General features: G+C 38.5%; 1 protein-coding gene across 1 annotated transcript in view; it reads right to left on the reverse strand.

The window, feature by feature from the left end:
• LOC131069093 (phototropin-1) overlaps positions 1-21721 on the reverse strand; it is a 200255-nt gene that overhangs the window by 170110 nt on the left and 8424 nt on the right. Inside the window, exons 3-4 of the mRNA XM_059210054.1 lie at positions 18483-18665; positions 16521-16612 (exon numbers count right to left, since the gene is read on the reverse strand). Coding sequence (XP_059066037.1) covers positions 16521-16612; positions 18483-18665 — 275 coding nt within the window. The remainder of the gene's footprint in view (positions 1-16520; positions 16613-18482; positions 18666-21721) is intronic.

The raw sequence follows: 21721 nt of genomic DNA on the forward strand, positions 1-21721 counted from the left end.
GTGTTTTTTAGCTGCTGGTTTGGGTATGGTTGTAGCACGTTTTCATTCATATCTCTCTGCCTGTGCATCTGTTCATTCTGGGTATTGGCTTATTCTTCCTTTAGGCCATGGGCGAATATATTTGTAAGTTTTCAGTGCCTAACTCTAAGTATTGAATTTTTAAATGCATGTCGAACTTTTTGCCTAGTCGTACCCTATTGTAAGTGCTTTGGTTAGCATGCATTATTGTTTGGAGTTTGTTTGGTGTGTTTTATCAGTTTGTCTTCATCGCCTAGCTTCTAGTCATCATTTGCATCTGTTCATGGGTCTTTTCGTTGGGTGTGCATAGAGAAATGAACATTTTGGTGAGATTTATGGTTGCTGGTCTGTGTTTTCCAGTGATTGGGTTGCATATTAAAATCTGAAAATCATTAGTGTGGTGTGTGTTTTTTGGTTTTCAGGGATGTTCTGGTTGGAGTTTGGCAGAAAGAACTGAGGATTCCTTTTGGGTTTTTCGAGAGCTTCACGGTGGTCTAACATGCATTCTGCTCCGGATTGATTTCTAAACTTACTATTTTTAGTAAGTTGGTGGCAGCTCATTGGATTTTGAGGGTTTTCTAGGTTTTTCGAGCTTTCTCCCAGGGTTCGACAAGCATGTCTTTCATAGATGTTTTCATGACTTACTATTATTAGTAAGTATCAGTTTAGGCAGAGTTATTTGTGGCAGTTTTGAACAGAGTTCCAATCCAGTCCAAAATTAGTATCTTCTGCACTCCAGTTCATATGGTTGATTTAGTAGCAATCAATGAGCGATTTATAATTGTTTAATTAAATATTATCACTTTATTCTAAAGTTTAATATTTAATTAATTCACTGATTATATTTTGAGGAAAGACTTAGGAAGGAAAATATTATGTTATATATCCTAAGTCCCATTTTATTTCCTAAGTTAGGTTGGCATCCAAATGAAGTCATTCTACACGATATTATTTTCTCAAAGATCGAACTTGTGCACCTTGATAAAGTTCGACTAGTGAGGCTGGAAAGGGGACACCATGCCTTGAGGAGGACATGAAATGAAATGAAGTGAGTTTCAAATGAATTTGGGCACCATTTGCATTTGAATTTCAGAGGGAGAAATCTATAAATACAAGGGATAGGCTCCTCATTTGGTTATCTTGAAGAAATCATATTGTTATGCTTCCGGAATGGTGAGTGAACTTGAGCTTCGGAGTTGTGGCTCCCTAGTTCAGCCAGTTTCGTACTTGAGACATAGTACCTAGCTGAGTGTTGGATTGTTGGTGAAGTTTTCAGTGTGCATTTTCAGATTTCCAGTGTGTGGTGTGGATTTCAGTGTTGCTGGTTTTTGGTGTGGCTGAAGCGAAGATTTGATCGTATCTCCCTGCCTGTGCAATCAATCATTCTGGGTATTAGTCCGTTGGAAGCGTATTTGGAGGGCGATCCTTCTCCTACTTAGGTGTCGCTTTTGGTGTGCTTTCTGATTTTTGGTTGCAGATCGATTTTCTGCTGCTGGTCGTACCATTCATGGGATGCCTTGGGTTGCATGTCATCTATTTGTGGTGTTCGCGGTGCAGGTTTGGGGTTCTTGTTGCATCACCTCAATTATAGCTTTCATTTGCTTATGTTTTTGAGTCATTCCAAGTTGTTTTGGGTGAGTTATGAGCATAATAGTGAACTTGGTAGTGGTTGTTTTTTGCGTGTTGTGCGGACAACAGATTGTATTTTCAGTTTAGTGTGTGATTTCTTTGTGGGTGGGTTTGAGTTTGTTAATTGTGATAAGTTTGGAGATATTCAGCAGTATTGGACAGCATAATCTCTCTTTCCTATGCATTGCATCTCCCCGTTGAAAATTGGAAGAGGCTAGCTTGCCTCCTACATTTGATCTTTGTAATTCTATCCTCCCGCTGAATAAGCGGTCGAGTGATATTTTGTTTGTAATGTTCCTCCCGCTACACAAGCAGTAGAGTGATTTTTGTTTGTAATGGTCCTCCCGCTGCATAAGCGGTTGAGTTGAGCTTTGTTGTGTGTGTTCATCCCCCCGCTAAGATATGCGATAGAGTGATTCATTTTGGTTATGTTGTCATTTCTCCTTGGCTGGTTTACCGCCAAGATTTCTAGTTTTTCTATCCTGCTGGAAGGTGGAAGGGGCTAGCTTGACGCCCATTATTGTAATAAGCTTTTGTCTGAAGTGGTATCTAACGATCCCCTGCCACCGTATGCTCTCATCCTCCCAGCTTGGGCTCTCAGTGAACAAAAGGTGTAGGGTTCCTTCTAGCAGGTTTTGGATTTTTTTCTTTTACCCTAACGGGCGTGGTTGTGTTTGTAGTCTTGTTGAAAAAATATAAAAAAATTGTTGGGGATATTACAGGGGTATCATAGTCATTCTTCCTACCAGTCTGTGTGACAAAAGGGTTCCATGAGTGACAGAGATATCAGATACTACAATCGAGAACAGAGAAGGCAACAATTTTAGATACCGCCAGTGCTAGTAGAGGAAACTTTTTCAGAAATTTTGAGAAAGAGAGACCAGGAAGTTGATTCAACAAATTCAGTGGATTCAATGGGAGAGAGAATATTTGGTCAGCATGATTCAAATGTGGCTATGGAGAGAGTTGAGAAAAAGTTTGATACTATGATGGACATGATGTCCCAGTTGTTGGCCACTTTTAATCAGAATGTTGGAGGATGTCATCGTCAAAACCAGAATCAAGATACCAATGGAAATAATGCCAACACTTCCAACAATTCTGGTGGCAATGGGAATGGCTGCAACCATAGTAGCAACAATGGTGGAATACTTGTTGGATCGGTGTCAAGACCTTTGCAATTAGTTTTCCTTCCAAGGGAAGCATCGCCTCCTGAAGTAGAAATCCCTGTGGCTGATGAGATCTGGGCTAGTTTCGTGGAGTATGCATCACTTCCCCAAGAGATTTGAAATGTCTTGTCTCTTGACCAGTTCATGAATCAGAAGAAGAGGATGGAAGGAAGAAATGATAATCGATACTCCACTCCAAGAGACTATCAACAAGCTCTTGGGAAGGTTACTCTAGCACATTTTGATGGAAGCAGTAAGAGTACAGCTAGAGCGTGGGTGCAAAAGTTGGACAATTATTTGTCTTTGAGGCCTATGCCTGAAGAAGATGCCATCAAGTTCGCTATATTGCACTTGGATGGTGTTGCTCACGAATGGTGGTACCATGGGTTGGTCACCCTTGGCCACAACTTGATCACCACTTATGTTGAATTCACAAACCAGATGATTGAGAGGTTTGATTCAAAGGATCCGGGCGTTAAGTTTAGAGAGATTTCTCAACTCAAACCGCAAGGCTCTGGACAATTACATAACTGAGTTCCAAAATCTCTCAGTTATGGTAAGCAACATTTCAGAGAAGAGGCTAGTTGTTCTATTCACAAAAGGTCTTGAAGAGCCCTTGAAAGGATGGGTCAAAGCATTCGATCTGCCTACCTTGGTGGAGGCCATCAAGAAGTCTAGGAGTATGGAGTTGGCTGGGCCAAAGAGTAAATTTCAATCCAAGCCTTTTCCTTTCCGAAAGGATAAGAAGAAGTTTTCAAATCAGACCAAGAAGGTTCCTTCTCGGATAGATGATGAGCTTCATCAAGAGCTCCAGAGGAAGAATCTTTTCTACTCTTGCAGAGAACCTTGGGCCCCAGGACATAAATGTCATGGGAAGGGAAATTTACATCAAATGGAGTCCTATTCAACTGATGGATCAATTCTGAAATTTCAGAACAGCAGACTGAAAATGAGGACAGCAAGTATGAAGAAGCTTCTGAAGGGCTTGAAAGTGAACTAGAAGATAGAGGAGTGGTTGCTCAACTCTCGAGCATTCACAAAAATGAGTCCTTTAGAGTTCGAGGAGTGATAGGAGCACATCGTGGCATTGCTCTCATTGACACGAGAGCGACTCATAACTTCATTGATGAGAGGATTGTTGCAAAGAGGGGGCTAGTGGTTGAGGAAGTAGAAGGCCTCAAAGTCATGGTAGCTGATGGCTCCACTATATCATGCAACCGCATGGTTTCCAACTTGTCTCTGAAGTTGGGAAATCATGAAATTAGAGATGACTTCTTTGTGGTTAGCATTGGAGGGACTGATGGTGCAGTCCTTGAGATTCAGTGGTTGAGATCTCTTGGTGAGATCACATTAAATCTGCAAACCATGGAGCTGAAATTCGTGTCTGGTGGGAAGAAGGTAGTATTGAGAGGAATGTCCAATGGTGGTCTTAGAGTTGTATCATTGAAGAGGATGGAGAGGTTGATCCGCCATGGCCAAGTGGAGTGGCCAGCAAAGTGCTTAATGATGCCATCAAGTCCACTTGAGGAGAAAAGGAGCCACCCCGCAGACATCCAAGCTCTAATCACCAAAAGGAGTAAGGTTTTTGAGAATCCACCCCCTGGTAGGCCTCCTGAGCGTGGCACCAAGCACATCATTGAGCTTGAAGAAGGAGCTAAACCTGTCATGACTACTCCTTACCGGTACCCCAAGAAGCAAAAGGATGAGATTGAAAAGGCCATTAAGGATCTGCTGGACATGGGTTACATTAGGCCAAGCAAGAGCCCTTTTGCTTTGGCTATTGTATTGGTGAAAAAGAAGGATGGGACCATGTGAATGTGCGTGGATTACCGAGCATTAAATCAGAAAACCATTAAGAATTGGTACCCTATTCCGACGATTGATGAGCTCATTGAAGAGCTACATGGTGCAGTGTTCTTCTCAAAGATAGATCTCAGATCAGGGTACCATCAAATCAGGATGAGAGCATCAGATGTTGAGAAGACCGCATTCAGATGCTACTTTGGGCATTTTGAATTCCTAGTCATGCCCTTTGTCTTGACTAGCGCTCCTGCCACATTCTAGTCTTGCATGAACAAGATCTTTCAGAAACAGTTGAGGAAGTTTGTACTCATATTCTTTGATGATATCCTCATCTTCAGCAAGTCTTCGAAGGAGAACTTGCAACACTTAGATGAAGTGCTCAGTATACTGGAGTCCGAATCCCTGTTTGCTAAGGAGTCCAAATGTGAATTTGGAATGAGAAAGTTGCTCTATCTTGGTCACATCATCAGTGCAGAAGTTGTGAAGGTGGATCCTAAAAAGATTGGAGCTATCATTGATTGTCCACCACCTATGAACATAACACACTTGAAGGGATTCTTGGGTCTATGTGGTTTTTACAGAAGGTTTGTGAAGGGATACTCTCAATTGGCTGCCCCCCTCACAGATCTCACTAGGAAAGGAGCTTTTGAGTGGTCAGAAAAGGCACAAACAATGTTTGATCGATTAAAGGAGATTATGAGCTCGTGCCCTGTTTTGGCCTTACCAGATTTCACTAAGCCTTTCGAACTACAGTGTGATGCATCAGGAGAAGGTGTTGGTGCAGTCCTTATGCAAGACAAGCATCCTATTGTTTTCGAAAGTAGAAGATTGAGAGGAACTGGAAGATTTTATTCCATATATGATAAAGAGATGCTTTCCATAATGCATGCTCTTGCGAAGTTTATGCAGTACCTTGTGGGGAGTAAGTTCGTTGTTAAGACTGATCACAACATTCTTAAGCACTTCATGCATCAGAGGGACTTGAATGAGAGACAGCAGAAATGGGTGAGTAAGCTACAAGCTTACAATTTTGACATTAAGTATGTCAAAGGGAGGAATAACATTGTGGCTGATGCTCTATCCAGAAGACCCCACTTGAGCTCTTTGTGCGAGCTTACTGCAAATTGGAGAGAGTTGTTGCTTGCTAATTATGCCAAAAATCAGTTTGCAACTAGCCTTCTTCAAGGTACTTTTCATGATGAAAAATACAAATTGGTTGAGGGGATAATCTTATACAAGGGAAGGATGTTCATTGTGGTTGAATCTAAGCTTAAGGAGAAGATTTTGCAGACCTTCCATGACATTCCCCTTGCTGGTCACCAAGGTTATTTCAAGACTTATAGGCAGATTTGAGAAATATTTTCTTGGAAGGGGTTGAAAAATGATGTCTTGAGATACATTAAGGAGTGTCATACATGTCAGAAGAACAAAGATGAGAACACTCTACCAGCTGGTTTGTTACAACCTTTTCCCATTCCCAGTCAGAAATGGGAAAGTATATCCATGGACTTCATCACTGGGTTGCCACGGGCTCAGAGGAAGGATTGTGTATATGTTGTGGTGGATAGATTGACTAAGTTTGCACACTTTTTTGCCATCACCAACTCTTTTACAGAAGCACAAGTTGCTGATGTGTTCTTTCAGGAGGTGTTCATGTTACATGGATTGCTGAAGAACATTGTAAGTGATAGGGACAACAAGTTCCTAAGTGCTTTTTGGCAAAAGATCTTCAGACTATGTGGTACTGTGCTCACTCCAAGCACAAGTTATCACCCTCAGACTGATGGGCAGACCGAGATAGTGAATAAGTGGTTAGAAGGATATCTCAGAAACTATGTCTCAGAGCAGCATAGCGCATGGTTGAGGTGGCTTCACTTAGGGGAGTATTGTTACAACTCCTCCTATCACATGTCCATCAAGATGTCACCATTCGTGGCACTATATGGTTATGAAGCTCCTAGCTTTGCTAATTTCATATTTGGTGACAGCAGAACCCCTCAGGCGAAGGATATGATGCAACAGAGTCAAAATATTTTGAGGTCTTTGAGGGACAATCTCCAGCAATTTTTGTATGCTAATCAGCAGCGGATTGAGCTAACCATTGAGGTGGATGACATGGTTTACTTGAGGCTCTAGCCTTACAGACAATCTACTCTCAAGAAGAGTGGAGTTGAGAAATTGAAGCCACGTTTCTACGGCCCTTTCAGAGTCATCCGAAGAATTGGGGAAGTGGCATATGAGTTGGAACTTCTGGCAAGCAGCAAGATTCATAATGTATTTCATGTATCTCGCCTTAAGAAGGCTCTTGGGCATAATGTTGTAGCTTCAGCAGAGTTGCCTCCACTTGATAAGGAGGGAGGTTGGTTTTGATTCCTGAAGCTATCATTGACTTCTGGGAGCGTTCTTTGAGAAAAAGGGTGATCAAGGAGTACTTGATCAAATGGAAGAACTTACCTGTTGAGGATGCTGCTTGGGAGAATGAGGAGATTTTGCAGCATACGGGCTTGCAATTGCTTGAGGGCAAGCAATCTTGGGGAGGGCGGATTTTAATGTCCCCTTCTCAATAAGGAGTAATTAGTGGTCCATTGGCCTATTCCGGAGACCCATAGGCTGATTGGAATGAGGAATTAGGGTTTCCTATTTTCTAGGAGGATTCTTCGTAGTTTTCATGGATGTTTAGGTTGGAGTTTGGCAGAAAGAACTAAGGATTCCTTCTGGGTTTTTCGAGAGCTTCACGATGGTCTAGCATGCATTCTGCTCTGGAATGATTTCTGAACTTACTATTTTTAGTAAGTTGGTGGCAGTTGACTGTATTTTGAGGGTTTTCTAGGTCTTTCGAGCACTCTCACAGGCTTCGATGAGCATGTCTTTTGGAGATGTTTTCACGACTTACTATTTTTAGTAAGTATCAATTCAGGCAGAGTTATTTGTGGCAGTTTTGAGCAGAGTTCCAATCCAATCCAGAATTAGTATCTTCTGCACTCAAGTTCATATGGTTGATTTGGCAACAATCAGAGGGGCGATTTATAATTGTTTAATTATATATTATCACTTTATTCTAAAGTTTAATATTTAATTAATTCACTGATTATATTTTGACGAATGACTTAGGATAATGTTATTTATCCTAAGTCCCATTTTATTTCCTAAGTCATGTGGGCATCCAAATGAAGTCATTCTACACTTAATATTATTTTCTTAAAATTCGAACTTGTGCACCGTGATAAAGTTCGACTAGGGAGGCTGGAAAGGGGACACCATGTCTTGAGGAGGACATGAAATGAAATTAAGTGAGTTTCAAATGAATTTGGGCGCCATTTGCATTTGAATTTCAGAGGGAGAAATCTATAAATACAAGGGATGGGCTCCTCATTGGGTTATCTTGAAGAAATCATATTGTTATGTTTTCAAAATGGTGAGTGAACTTGAGCTTCGGAGTTGTGGCTCCCTAGTTTAGCCAGTTTCGTACTTGAGACATAGTACCTAGCTGAGTGTTGGATCGTTGGTGATTTTTTTCAGTGTGCATTTTCAGATTTCCAATGTGTGGTGTGGATTTCAGTGTTGCTCGTTTTTGGTGTGGCTGAAGCGAAGATTTGATCGTATCTCCCTGCCTGTGCAATCAATCATTCTGGGTATTAGTCCGTTGGAAGAGTGTTTGGAGGGCGATCCTGCTCCTACTTTGGCGTCGCTTTTGGTGTGCATTCTGATTTTTGGTTGCAAATCAATTTTCTACTACTGTTCGTACCATTCCTAGGTTGCCTTGGGTTGCGTGCCAATTGTTTGTGGTGTTCGCAGTGCAGGTTTGGGGTTCTTGTTGCATGGCCTCAGTTATAGCTTTCATTTGCTTCTGTTTTTGAGTCATTCCGAGTTGTTTTGGGTGAGTTATGAGCACAACAGTGAATTTGGAAGTGGTTGTTTTCTGCATGTTATGTGGACAACAGATTGTATTTTTAGTTTAGTGTGTTATTTCTTTGTTGGTGGGTTTGAGTTTGTTAATTGTGATAAGTTTGGAGTTATTCAGTAGTATTGGACAGCATAATCTCTCTTTCCTATGCATTGCATTTCTTATTTGTAAGGCTAGATAGTAGTACTAACAGCCATTTCTGGATTGTAAAGCAAATCCCCGCTGAAAAGTGGAAGAGGTTGGCTTGCCACCTACATTTGATCTTTGTAATTCTGTCCTCCCGCTGAATAAGCGATCGAGTGATATTTTGTTTGTAATGGTCCTCCCGCTGCACAAGCGGTAGAGTGATTTTTGTTTGTAATGGTCCTCTCGCTGCATAAGCGGTTGAGTTGAGCTTTGTTGTGTGTGTTCATCCTCCCGCTACGATATGCGGTAGAGTGATTCATTTTCGTTATGTTGTTATTTCTCCTTGGCTGGTTTACCGCCAAGCTTTCTAGTTTTTCTATCCCGCTCGAAAGTGGAAGGGGATGGCTTGGGGCCCATTATTGTTATAAGATTTTATCTGAAGTTGTATCTAACGATCCCTTGCCACCGTATGCTCTCAGACTCCCATCTTGGGCTCTCAATGAACAAAAGGTGTAGGGTTCCTTCTAGCTGGTTTTGGATTTGTTTCTCTAACCCTAACAGGTGTGGTTGTGTTTGTAATCTTGTTGAAAAAATCAAAAAAAATTGTTGGGAATATTACATGTATATAGAATTTGATCTTTTACCATTTATAATTTTATACCCTTTGCTTTTACTGATCATTCAAAACTCGAAAAACTAATCATATGACTCACAGTGACTACATATGATCAACATTGTTCATGACCTGCAATCAACATGGACTAGACTCTTCAAATTTGTGTCATGTTCATTCAATCAATTTGGATTGTCTATTGAAATGCTCGACATAAGTTATGAAAATCGTGCTTATAACAATCAATCAGAATGTTCCTCTAGGTGAAGATCATTATGAAATAGAAAGTATTTGGTAAACATCTTCAAAGTGTCATGTCCCCTCTTTAGCTCTGTCTAGTAGAGACATGTGAGTCAGCTTATTTTGGGGTCTTGTAGGCTGATAGTGGTGGATAGAGACTCAAAGAGGATATTCAGTGTTTGGGATTTGGTATTCTGGCAGTAGTGGACCAGTTTGGAGCAGTTCCTTAATTTTAGGAGGCATTTCCTTCTTTTGTGGAGGCTATTCCTACTATTTAGGAGGATTTGGTAGTACCCAAGGTTGGGTTACCATGAGACTATTCCTTGGGTTCAGTTTCAGGAGATTTGGGTATGTTTCCTAGCTTCTAGGAGCATCCCTAGATTTTAAGGACAAGATTGCTCGAGGATCCATGATTTCCGACAACAGTCGCAGACAAGTGGCAGGCTCTGTTTCAGACTTGTGGAGTCAGATGAGCATTATACGGCTATTTGGGATATATTTTTAATATTTCCTAAGTTAGAGTCTTATTAATTAAATAAAGCTATTTATATAGCTAATTGGAGTAATAAGGGGATTTTGGCTTCTTCTGGTCAGGCAGGCATATGTGTTATAGCTCGTTGGAAAGGTCTTGAATTATTATAACTTATTTTCATCATCTGGAGACCTTCTGGCACCTTGAGATTTGTTATTTGACGAAAGGGGTGTTTTTCCTATACATAAAGGCCTTTTAATTAAGAATATGCCATTATTTAATAAAGGTAAAAGCATATTCTCCCTTTAAGGTTCGAGTAGCTTTGAGAGGGAGATAAAAGGAGATGTTGGCTCATTATTTTATTATCTTTTTACATCTTCAAACTTGGCATTTGTGAATTTGCTCTGAGGAGCGATTTCGGGAGAACCGGGACGCAAACCCCAGGGCTTGGATATTGGGACACAAACCCCAATAGAAGGTTTCAGCAGCTTCATTTGGTTTCAGACTTTGATTGGAGTGCAAGTTCAGCATTGGAAGAGCTTTGGCTTTGGACATTGGGTATATTGCTTGGCACGTGGGAGTTCCTTGGCTGCCTGGACGTGACTGCAGCAGCCGTACGGCCTCCTTCCAGCTAGCACGTGGGTTGCTGATTGGTATTCATCAGCCATCTCTTTTCATTGTGCGTGGATGGTCTTTCTTGCAGCCGGCAACATTGTTTTGGTTGGTAGATACTTTGCTGGCATATCATTTATGTATTTTGCCTGGTACGATTTGTAGCTATTCTGGATTGGCTGAATATTATATTATTGCACATTATTTTCCAGCCTATTTCATATTTGCTGCTGTTGTTTTTCATTGTTTACCTATATCTGGAAAAATACAAACAGAAACAAAAGACACAACCTTTCTGCAACTTCTATCTCTCTCTGAAAGATCATTTAATAAACAGGAAGAATTTATTTTAAAACAAATAATTAAAAATTACAGCCTGTCAGCTTAAAAGATCCATCAAGGATCTTTCAGTGGTATCAGAGCCTTGATCTTGCCAACCTATTGGGTGAAGATCAGTAGTTTGATTTTATATTGAAGCTTGGTTGCAGACCAAATTGGTCATCATGACAGGGTTGTCTAAGAATAAACAAACAGGGAAAAAATTTGAACAAACACCTTCAGGGAGTTCCAGACACTCTAAGGGTACGACTTCATCAACTAGTACAAAGAGGAGGTCTCCTGCAAAGACATTGAATGATACAGTTATGAACAACTATGACAAGTATTGTTCCCTTCCGAAAAAGATACGTGACTGTTTTTCCTTCACACAATTCATGGGAATACCCAATGAAGATGACTTGATGCTTTCGAGTCCACATCATCAACCAAGGAGGCAACATGAGTCATTTGAGAACCAGGGAAGTAGTGGAGGAGCAAAGGAAATGATGTCTGCAAATGAGATTGGCAGAAAATTAGTTGATGACTTTGATAGCCAGGCAGATTTGATTGGTGAAAAAAAATCTCAGCATTAGGGAATAATTCATATGAGACTTCTACATCCTTGCAAGGTGTCTTACAGGTGGATTCCGTTGGAGAGTATGACAGTAGAAACAACTCTGAAGGAATGAATGTTGAGTTACATGAAACAGATGCATTCTCTAGTGAATTAGTTAACTCTATTGTTGAGACCAATTCCATACATGAAGAAAAATCAGAGGTTAGCATGAATGAAACGACCCATCATAAATCAGATTTTGTGTACTTTGGGGCAGCAGATATAGAGCATTGTCAAAGGTTGAATGGAGATTGGTTAGATAGAGCTATGCAAGCAAAGATGCTTGCTACCCAAGCAAGACAGCACTTGCAAGAGTTCAAGGAAAGATGCAATCAACTTGATAATGCAAGAAGACAAAGAGAGTCATACATTAGATCGTTATTTCTTCCAAGGGAAGAATGTGTAGATGAAGAGCTTACAAGGGAAAAGCTTCTTGAGGTAAGCCCACAAGAAGAGCATGTTACATTGTGTGAAGAAGAAAGGAGGTATGATTCAAGAAATTCAGTTTGGTCTAGTTTGCCTTATGAAGTCTATGACTTCCCTCTTTTAGAGAGCCCCTTGAAGACTCAAAACATTAATGCTAATATTTACACACTTGATGGACTAGCCACAAGTGACATATCCATTTGTGTGGAATGGAACATATTTCATTTCAAATTGGCTAATCATGCATCATCTACAATGAAAGGACAGTTGTTAAGGTCACATGAGGCATTTTATCTTAAAGAGCTTATTATGGAGTCCAAGAGATTGTCTACTAAGAAGATCTTGCATTTTGATAATGTTTGGTTTGTTTTGCATACTACACCTTGGAGACAATTGGTAAGGAAAAGTATAGCAATCATGGAGGTGAAGGTATGGATTAGATTAAAGGCAGCTATGGAAGCTATAAATCCATGTTACTTGCAGCAGGGTACACTTCATTGGTCAACATTCATGAAAGGAGACCCTACCCTCAAGAACAATACAAGGAATGGCAATGAAGACACCTTGGGAAGGTTTGAACATAATTCTGATTTCCTAAATTGGGACATAAATATTTTGATTTCATATGGGCACAAATCCAAGAAGGATAGTGAAGACAACTATAGCATGGTTGACATTTATGAAAGGATAAATAAGCATGAGATTGTGGTGGGAACTTCTATTTGCCCACAATCTGATTTTATAATAGCAGTTAGAGAAGAACACAAATCAGTTTGTATGTTGATGTCTCACCTTTATGATGTTGACACTTTGCTTGAGTGTAAGGATGTCCTAGTCTCAAGTCTTGATATGTTACTTGATTGGGCTGCCAAGTGTATGCAAGTGTACTCTTGCATTGAAGTTTTCCAAGGTAATGGAAGAAAGGCTACAATCATTCCTAAGTCTATGATTAAGGACAGCAGCATCATCCTCTTTCAATTACATGAATTTGCAGCTCCTATTCATGGAGCAAGTAGTGAAATTGAATTTGCAAATGTTGGTATACATGATACATTGGTTAAGCATGGTTATTTTGGTGATGTCTCTTCCAAGAGGACTGGATTTGTTAATATCAAAACAACAGTATTAAATCAGTCTGAAGAAGTTTGCGACGTACACTACTCCATACATAATGAGGAGCAAGACTTATCTTATGCTGAGTTTGTAGTTGATGTTGACAGCAGTACTTCAGTTGAGACAAGAAAAATCAATAACACACCGACAATAGGCATATCAGCAGTGAACAAAGAGCCAAGGAAGCTAATGGTTATTGTTGAAGATGTGGCAGCCAAGAGTGTGCAGGTACAATTCAGTGTTGAAGACTTCAAAGGAAACACAAGGAAAGGTAATAACAGTGAGCTAGCAGCCCATACTCATGTAGAAGACAATGTTATCGAGTCATCTAATGTTGGCATTCAATTTTGGGAAGATAGACATGGGACAAGTCAAGAGTTGGTGATGTTTGATGATTCGAAAGAAAGTATAAAGGAGGAGCCCAAAATTTTGATTAGAGACAACAGTTGTGTACATTCTCATTCTCGAGAGTTTGCCACCATGATACATGGAATAACAAATGAAGAATATTCTATAAGTGATAGCACTCAAAATGCTTGTGTTATTTTCAATAGAGAGGTACTTGTAAGAGTTGATGACATGACACAAATGCATGACAGTCATTCTGATTTTTATAACAGCAGTAAAATACCTTTTCTTTTTCAAGTTAATGCAAATTCTAAGCATGAAGAGATGAGTGCTAGAGATTCTACCATGGGTGTTACACAAGGTGCAATCATGTTGTGCGATAAGCTTGATGATGCATCTCACCATGGGACTGATTTTATGTGCTTTGGAGCAACTCAGCTAGAACAGTCTGGAAGGTTGAATGAAGGGGGTCTAGAAAGAGCACGGCAGGTTAAGTTGTTTTTTGTCCAGACAAGGCAGCACTTACAACAAATCAAGGAGCGCCACAAACGTTTAAATCAAGCAAGACAACAAAGAGTTGCATATCTTCGATCACACTTTCTTCCAAGAAAAGAAGACTTAGAGATTGAGCATAAGCAAAGTAAGTATGTTGATTGCAAACCAATTTTAGAGGAGTCACATATTGCATCATTGGATTTTCATGATGATCACAAATTTGAAGGATATGCAATCATGGATGAGCACAGTGACTTTATGGATATCATTCGTAGTGGAACAGCCACCCAAGAAACAATTTTGTTTGGTGATAAGGGCATCTACAATTCTTCTTTGGATGTGTCACAAATTTCATGTGATATGGCAGCTATGTGTTTGTTGGTTGGTGATTCAATCTCCCTTGACTCTCCGGTAGTTAGTGGCTGTCCTACTGCGATTTCCCATGCACTTGCAGATTTATCATGGTCTACATCAGCTCTTGAGTTGCATGGGAGTGTGAAGAGATATGACTACTTGATGGACATTGAGATCGGGATCGATATCCTTGGTTGGCATTGGTATAATAACATTTACAACCTCATTCATGATGCTGGTCTAAGTTATAACAATAGCTTATGGGGAGCTGAGAAGCTCAAACCTCGTTTTTACAGACCATATAGAGTATTTAGGTGAGTTGGAGAGGTTGCTTATGAGGTTGAGTTACCACCTGGCAGTAAAATTCATAATGTGTTTCACGTGTCATGCCTAAAGAAGGCCCTAGGACAACATATTACAGCATCACCCGATTTGCCTCCCATGGATGAGGAAGGTAAATTGACTCTGGTTCCTGAGGAGATTCTTGAGGTGAGGGAACGACGGCTGAGAAACCGGGTGATTCGGGAGTATTTGGTACGCTGGAGAGGTCTTCCCATAGAGGATGCAACTTGGGAGGGTGAGTCTATTTTGCAGCATCCAGCTTTGCAGTTGCTTGTGGGCAAGCATCTCCGAGAGGGGAGGACTGTCATGTCCCCTCTTTAGCTCTGTCTAGCAGAGACATGTGAGTCAGCTTATTTTGGGGTCTTGTAGGCTGACAGTGGTGGATAGAGACTCAGAGAGGATATTCAGTGTTTGGGATTTAGTATTCTGGCAGTAGTGGACCAGTTTGGAGCAGTTCCTTAATTTTAGGAGGCATTTCCTTCTTTTGTGGAGGCTATTCCTACTATTTAGGAGGATTTGACAGTACCTAGGGTTGGGTTACCATGAGACTATTCCTTGGGTTCAGTTTCAGGAGATTTGGGTATGTTTCCTAGCTTCTAGGAGCATCCCTAGATTTTAGGGACAAGATTGCTCGAGGATCCATGATTTCCGACAATAGTCACAGATAGGTGGCAGGCTCCATTTCAGACTTGTGGAGTCAGATGAGCATTATACGGCTATTTGGGATATATTTTTAATATTTCCTAAGTTAGCGTCTTATTAATTAAATAAAGCTATTTATATAGCTAATTGGAGTAATAAGGGGATTTTGGCTTCTTCTGGTCAGGCAGGCATATGTGTTATAGCTCGTTGGAAAGGTTTTGAATTATTATAACTTATTTTCATCATTCGGAGACCTTCTAGCACCTTGAGTTTTGTTATTTGACGAAAGGGGTGTTTTTCCTATACATAAAGGCCTTTTAATTAAGAATATGCCATTATTTAATAAAGGTAAAAGCATATTCTCCCTTTAAGGTTCGAGTAGCTTTGAGAGGGAGATAAAAGGAGATGTTGGCTCATTATTTTATTATCTTTTTACATCTTCAAACTTGGCATTTGTGAATTTGCTTTGAGGAGCGATTTCTAGAGAACTGGGACGCAAACCCCAGGGCTTGGATATTGGGACACAAACCCCAATAGAAGGTTTCAGCAGCTTCATTTGGTTTCAAACTTTGATTGGAGTGCAAGTTCAGCATTGGAAGAGCTTTGGCTTTGGATGTTGGGTATATTGCTTGGTACGTGGGAGTTCCTTGGCTGCCTGGACGTGACTGCAACAATCGTACGGCCTCCTTCTAGCTGGCACATGGGTTGCTGATTGGTATTCATCAGCCATCTCTTTTCATTGTGCGTGGATGGTCTTTCTTGCAGCTGGCAACATTGTTTTGGTTGGTAGATACTTTGTTGGCATATCATTTATGTATTTTGCCTGGTACGATTTGTAGCTATTCTGGATTGGCTGAATATTATATTATTGCACATTATTTTCCAGCCTATTTCATATTTGCTGCTGTTGTTATTCATTGTTTACCTATATCTAGAAAAAAAAAAACAGAAACAAAAGACACAACCTTTCTGCAACTTCTGTCTCTCTCTGAAAGATCATTTAATAAACAGGAAGAATTTATTTTAAAACAAGTAATTAAAAATTACACCCTGTCAGCTTAAAAGATCCATCAGGGATCTTTCACAAAGGAAACTTCCTTGAATTGTTTGCTTTATTATAGATTCATAGGCCATGGCTTAATTTCATGAATTTAACAAGAAGAGATCATAATAATCTATATAGAAGCCTAATATTCAATAAAAAAAATTATCATCTAATTCAAATCTTTAAGAAGTAACCTAGTATTAGAAAAACAGCAAGTTCCAAACACTTGAATTACCATCATATCGAATCAGAGATTCTGGTAGCCCATTTGGACGTACCATCTTCTCTTTTTCTCCTTCGGTATGTTTACTCACTTCAACAAGCATTCTGCAACGACAATCATCAAAGGAATGATCAGACCCAAACACAAGTGAACCATTTCAGTAGAAACTTATTAATTAGTCATCAATTGCTTAGGATCAATACAAGGCATTCTATATATATCTATGCTAGCTAGACCTTCAATTATTCACCAAAAGAGCCAAGTGTTGAACTCCTTATTACTAAAGAAGGATGCCTGCAATTTGGTGCATGTTTGGATGATTGAGCATTGACTTGCCAATTAGAGAATGCTTCAAGTGAAATCTTAAGAATACAACTTCTAAACTAATAAGTTTGTGCCATAGAAAATCCATATATCATCTTTACGGTACCCTCATAATTGACTAGTTTTGCATTACAACACAAAACACCTAAATTTCTCTACATTTTATGCATTCATGTTGTTTCAATGTTTAAGAATATAAATTACATTGTTGATGCATATAGATAAATTATAAAACAAAGTAATTACAATACTCATTATGCTCAGTATACTAGAAACAATGGTATGTTCTAGAACATTGGATTGAACTCTAGTGTAAAATTGTACATTACTATAAAACTATTATCCACCAAGTATCTTTTAAAAACATGGTTGTTCAAACCTATTGGCTCATGGCACCTACAATAAATCAGATTAAAGAGTTGCCCAAAAAATCAGTAGCTCACATGTTTTTGTGAGTAAATTAGGCTACCAATCCAGTTGCCCAAATAAATGGGGGCATTTTTTTGTAGAAAATTTGTGAGTTAATTACTAAAACCTCATCAAGAAATCACAAGTCCAATATGAGAAAAACACTGATCACAACTAGTTGTGGCATACACCCTGCAACCCCAACTACATATGCAAATTCCCTTCCCATGGTTGTAAGATGTCCTCAACTTCATTCATGATAGTAGACTGCCCTCAATGCTACTGCATAAAACAACCCTCACAACTACAAATATAAAAAACATTGTTTTGGACGCAATCCCACAACTCCACCATGCATTTGTTGCAAAAACATGACTCCACCATTGTTTTGTGCTTGATGGAAATTGTCAGTTATTTGGGATTTGTTACTGCAATTTGACGTGTATGTAATTGATGTTTAATGGTGGAAGATAAACCATAGATTAGAAAAATTATTGTGTGAATTTCAGAATTTTTTGTGCTTATTGTTCAGATTCTCTTCGCAATGTTGCATGCTTGTGCAGTCTTTTGGAAAAGTTGCATGAAATATTTTTAAGTTATGATGCATTTTCTACATAAATTCTCATGAGATTTTATGCTTGTTCATGGATATAGTGGATATCTCACAAATATAATAGATTTTGAATTTTCATGGTTTCAGTTTTGTGCTTGTTTGAAGAATTATAATACACTGTTTTTAGTGTTTTATGGTTCATTTAATGTGAATTTGATTTCTCTATGTGATCCGTGTTTTCATTTTAGATAAATGTGAAATGAACAAATTATGCGCTTTATATGACAGTAATTTTGGCTTGGTTGCACTTTGAAGAATTCAGTGAAACTTTTTTTTATGATTTAAGCTTTTTTCTTTTTTGCAGAAAAAAACTCTAGTGTAGTTTTTTGTTCTTTAGATTTAATGTTTGGAAATTTTGCGAAGTTTTAACAAGTTTTTGCTGAGTCACCAAGTTCAAGTCAAATTTGGGCATGCTAAGTTTTGCCAAGTCATAATTTTTTGAACTATGCAATAAATAATCTAGGTAAGAGAGATCCAATTGAAAAATCTCTAATTTATTCACATAAGCATATAGAAAACTTAGGGAAGAAAATAAAATTTCATACAATTAATAGAGCGAGTTTTCAAATCATCAACCAGAATTGTTAAATCATCTAAAGCTTAATTTTTTACTTGTGCTAAAGACATACCCAATAAACTTTAGAGTTTTTCCAGTCTCATCTTTAATTGGGGCTATGGTAAGAAGGTTCCAGAAAGGGGTTCCATCCTTCTTATAATTGAGTATTCGTCCACAGTAGCTTCTCCTTTCAACTAGAGCTTCTCTTATCTTTGAAACATCTTCAGGATCAGTTCCTGCACCTTGAAGAAAGCGACTGCAAATAAAAGAACCAAGTTGTTAGTAGTTAAAAGAACTAAGCATGCATGTCAGTAATTTTTATTCACATTTTAAAAAATTTCCTTCATATAAATTATAAATAAATTAAAAATACTGTTATTTTATCATGGAAATCAAACAATAATAAATTCCATATCACTGATGGCATCTTAATTGTATTATAGATGATGAACATAACCTAACTACATATGATTTTACTTTCCAAGATACAAATGTAGAGTGTTGGAACAATGGAAATTCATCAATCTTTACATTGTTTTATGCTAGATATAAATGTAGGGAATACTAGTAGTAATATCAGTATTTTGTTATATTGATATCTATCCTACTTTTAGGACATTTACTAAAATATTGCACTCCAATTTTACCTTTGGCTAATTCTATGTGTATATTTTATTAGGAGGTGAGAAGAAAGAAGAGTAGGAATCCTTTTGTATGTAAAAATTTTAAAAGCATCTTTTTAATTGATTTGTGTGTTCTATTAATCATACATAAAGTACATCATTAATCATGCAAAAAGATAATGGAATGGAATCACACCTTAAATGAACACTACAAATTCATATGAATCCTGCAGACCAACAAAGCACCACAAATAAACAAATAATCATACATTTAATCAAATAATTTAAATAGGTCATTAGCAAATCCACTTACAAAAATTTAGCTTTTTTCCAAATAAATAACCATAATTTCAAATTTTCAAGCATGTTAAAAAAGTAAACAGTTTGTGTGTGACCATCAGACAGAACAACATTATAAATAAACTGAAACATTAACCTACAAGAGCTATTAAACTATAATCAGATAAAGGTGGTGAAGAATCATCTTATTTATCAACTTAGAAGTTGCCTCCAATTGGATCAACCATGTCAAGTAAAGGTTCTCATACATCCTGAATTTCAGTGACATTTTAAATTCCTTTTAGTTTGGTTAATTGATGAAATTGAAAGAGTCAACCGAGGAAACTTTTATGCAAATGGTGCTTCCAAACCAATGGATCCAATAGCACCATAGTCATAGCCACCACCACCTCCACAGTTGCTTCCTTGGGGAGAAGGCCACCTTAAATGTCACAAGATACCCTAGCTATGGGAGTGACATCTTCCTCTATTCCCATGGCCATACCCTCCAAGAAAAGACTTGTGGTGGTGTGAATTAGAAGGAACTCAACTAGCAACATATAGAACAATTGTTATGAGGGTGGAAGTAGAACATTTAAAATCTTTCCTCAATCATTGGAGATCATTTTTAAATTTTAATGTATAATTTGAACTTATTTATATATAAATACTAGTGGTAATATGCTAATATCATTAAATTGTTGTAGTAATAGCTATCTTAATTCTAATGGCTTCAATATAAGAAAACCCAAAAGTAAGCTCTCCAAGAACATTGAAACTCACCAAGAAACCTTCAAAAAACCCCAAAAACTAGCCAATGCTCACAAAACAGTATGGTGTGAAAATAAGGACATTAAAATCCTCCCTCCCCAAAGACTGATTGTCCTCAAGCAACACCAACTCATAAATTGATTGATCCCAAATAAAACTCAACATGATTCTAGGATCCCAAATAAGTCTAGAATGCTTGTAGCTCCATTTGCTCAAAGCATTGTACTATTGGGAACTATAACCTCTTGAAATCCTCTAGTGAGAAGAGCAACCAAACACTACAAGGTCTTGGTCAAATCCTTAGAAAATTGCTCTCCATAATCACAAATCCATGGCACCATAGGAAAAAATATAAGATTGTAAATGCTAACTCCCTCATTCTCTAACATCCTGAACTACAACATAATGGTTGCAAATGTAAAGTAATCTATTGTCCAAGCCACAAGTGCTAGCTGGAAACAAGAAGAGACAACTTTTTGGTGCCCAAACTCTCATCCAACACTGAACTTAGCTGCATTAGTAATCCTCTTCATCTGAAACCATAAACTAACCCTATCAAGAGGCTGAATGGTCTAAAAAAAGTGTAGATTTGCAAATAACACTGATAATCATCAACCAAATCAGAAAATCTGATCATTATCTCAGCTGGAAATGCCTTCCCAAGAGTCATCAACTAAGTAAAATGCCAAATTTTGCTCAAAATCTCTCTCCAATCCACTTGTATGAACACAAATTGACTCAATAGATGACTCTAAAGAGAGGTAACAACAACATTCTTTTCACCCTTTTGATCCATAATCCCCCATGGTATGCGTCTCCCATCATCTTTAATTCCCCACATCCCATACAAATGATATTTGGCATAGATACTCACCCCCAAAGTGGCTCCACTACACTAAGGCCTATCAACCTCTAATCCACATTAGTACTCCTCTCCTTGTGTTGAATCCACAAGGTCATCCATCAAGCCATATTGATTTTATCCACCAAGATCCATCACAAGAAGCAAACCATCATAAGGAACTTGTTCTTCCCCTAAACTATCAATATGCATCTCAAACAGATGATTATGAAATACTTACTCTACATCCATTTCAAAAAGGAGATTAACCAAAATTTGAAAATCATTTATACCTCCTTACTGTGCTACTCCCTGCATCACCTTGCATGTAGCAATATGGGGCCCTCCTTTGTCATTCCTCTCAGCACTAGCATTCTACCCTCATTCTAGAATTTCAGCTCCATTGATTTTAAGTTCAATGTGATCTCACCAAGAAAATGAAGCCATTGCATATCGAGAACAACATTTGTGCCTCTCGTATTCACAACATAAAAATCATCATTGACTTTGTAGTGGTTCAATAGGAGATTCAATTATGGAATCTTCCTCATGCAAAACATAGTGTTTCCATTTGCAGCCATGACCTTGAGCCCACCAAATTTCTTAGTCTTGAGTCCAATTGTGCCACAATGTCTTCATCAATGAAATTATGAGTAGCTTTTGTGTGAGCAACAATTTGGTGCCCTTTCAAGATGCCTCGAACATTGAATGAATGATTTCTTTTAAAAATAGAGAGTATAGCAAGTATGCCTCCACTTTCCTTCTCTTCCCTAGACATTTTCACATATCGCCCCATTG

This window comes from Cryptomeria japonica, chromosome 1, assembly GCF_030272615.1.
Source record: "Cryptomeria japonica chromosome 1, Sugi_1.0, whole genome shotgun sequence".
In the NCBI taxonomy this organism is placed as follows: domain Eukaryota; kingdom Viridiplantae; phylum Streptophyta; class Pinopsida; order Cupressales; family Cupressaceae; genus Cryptomeria; species Cryptomeria japonica.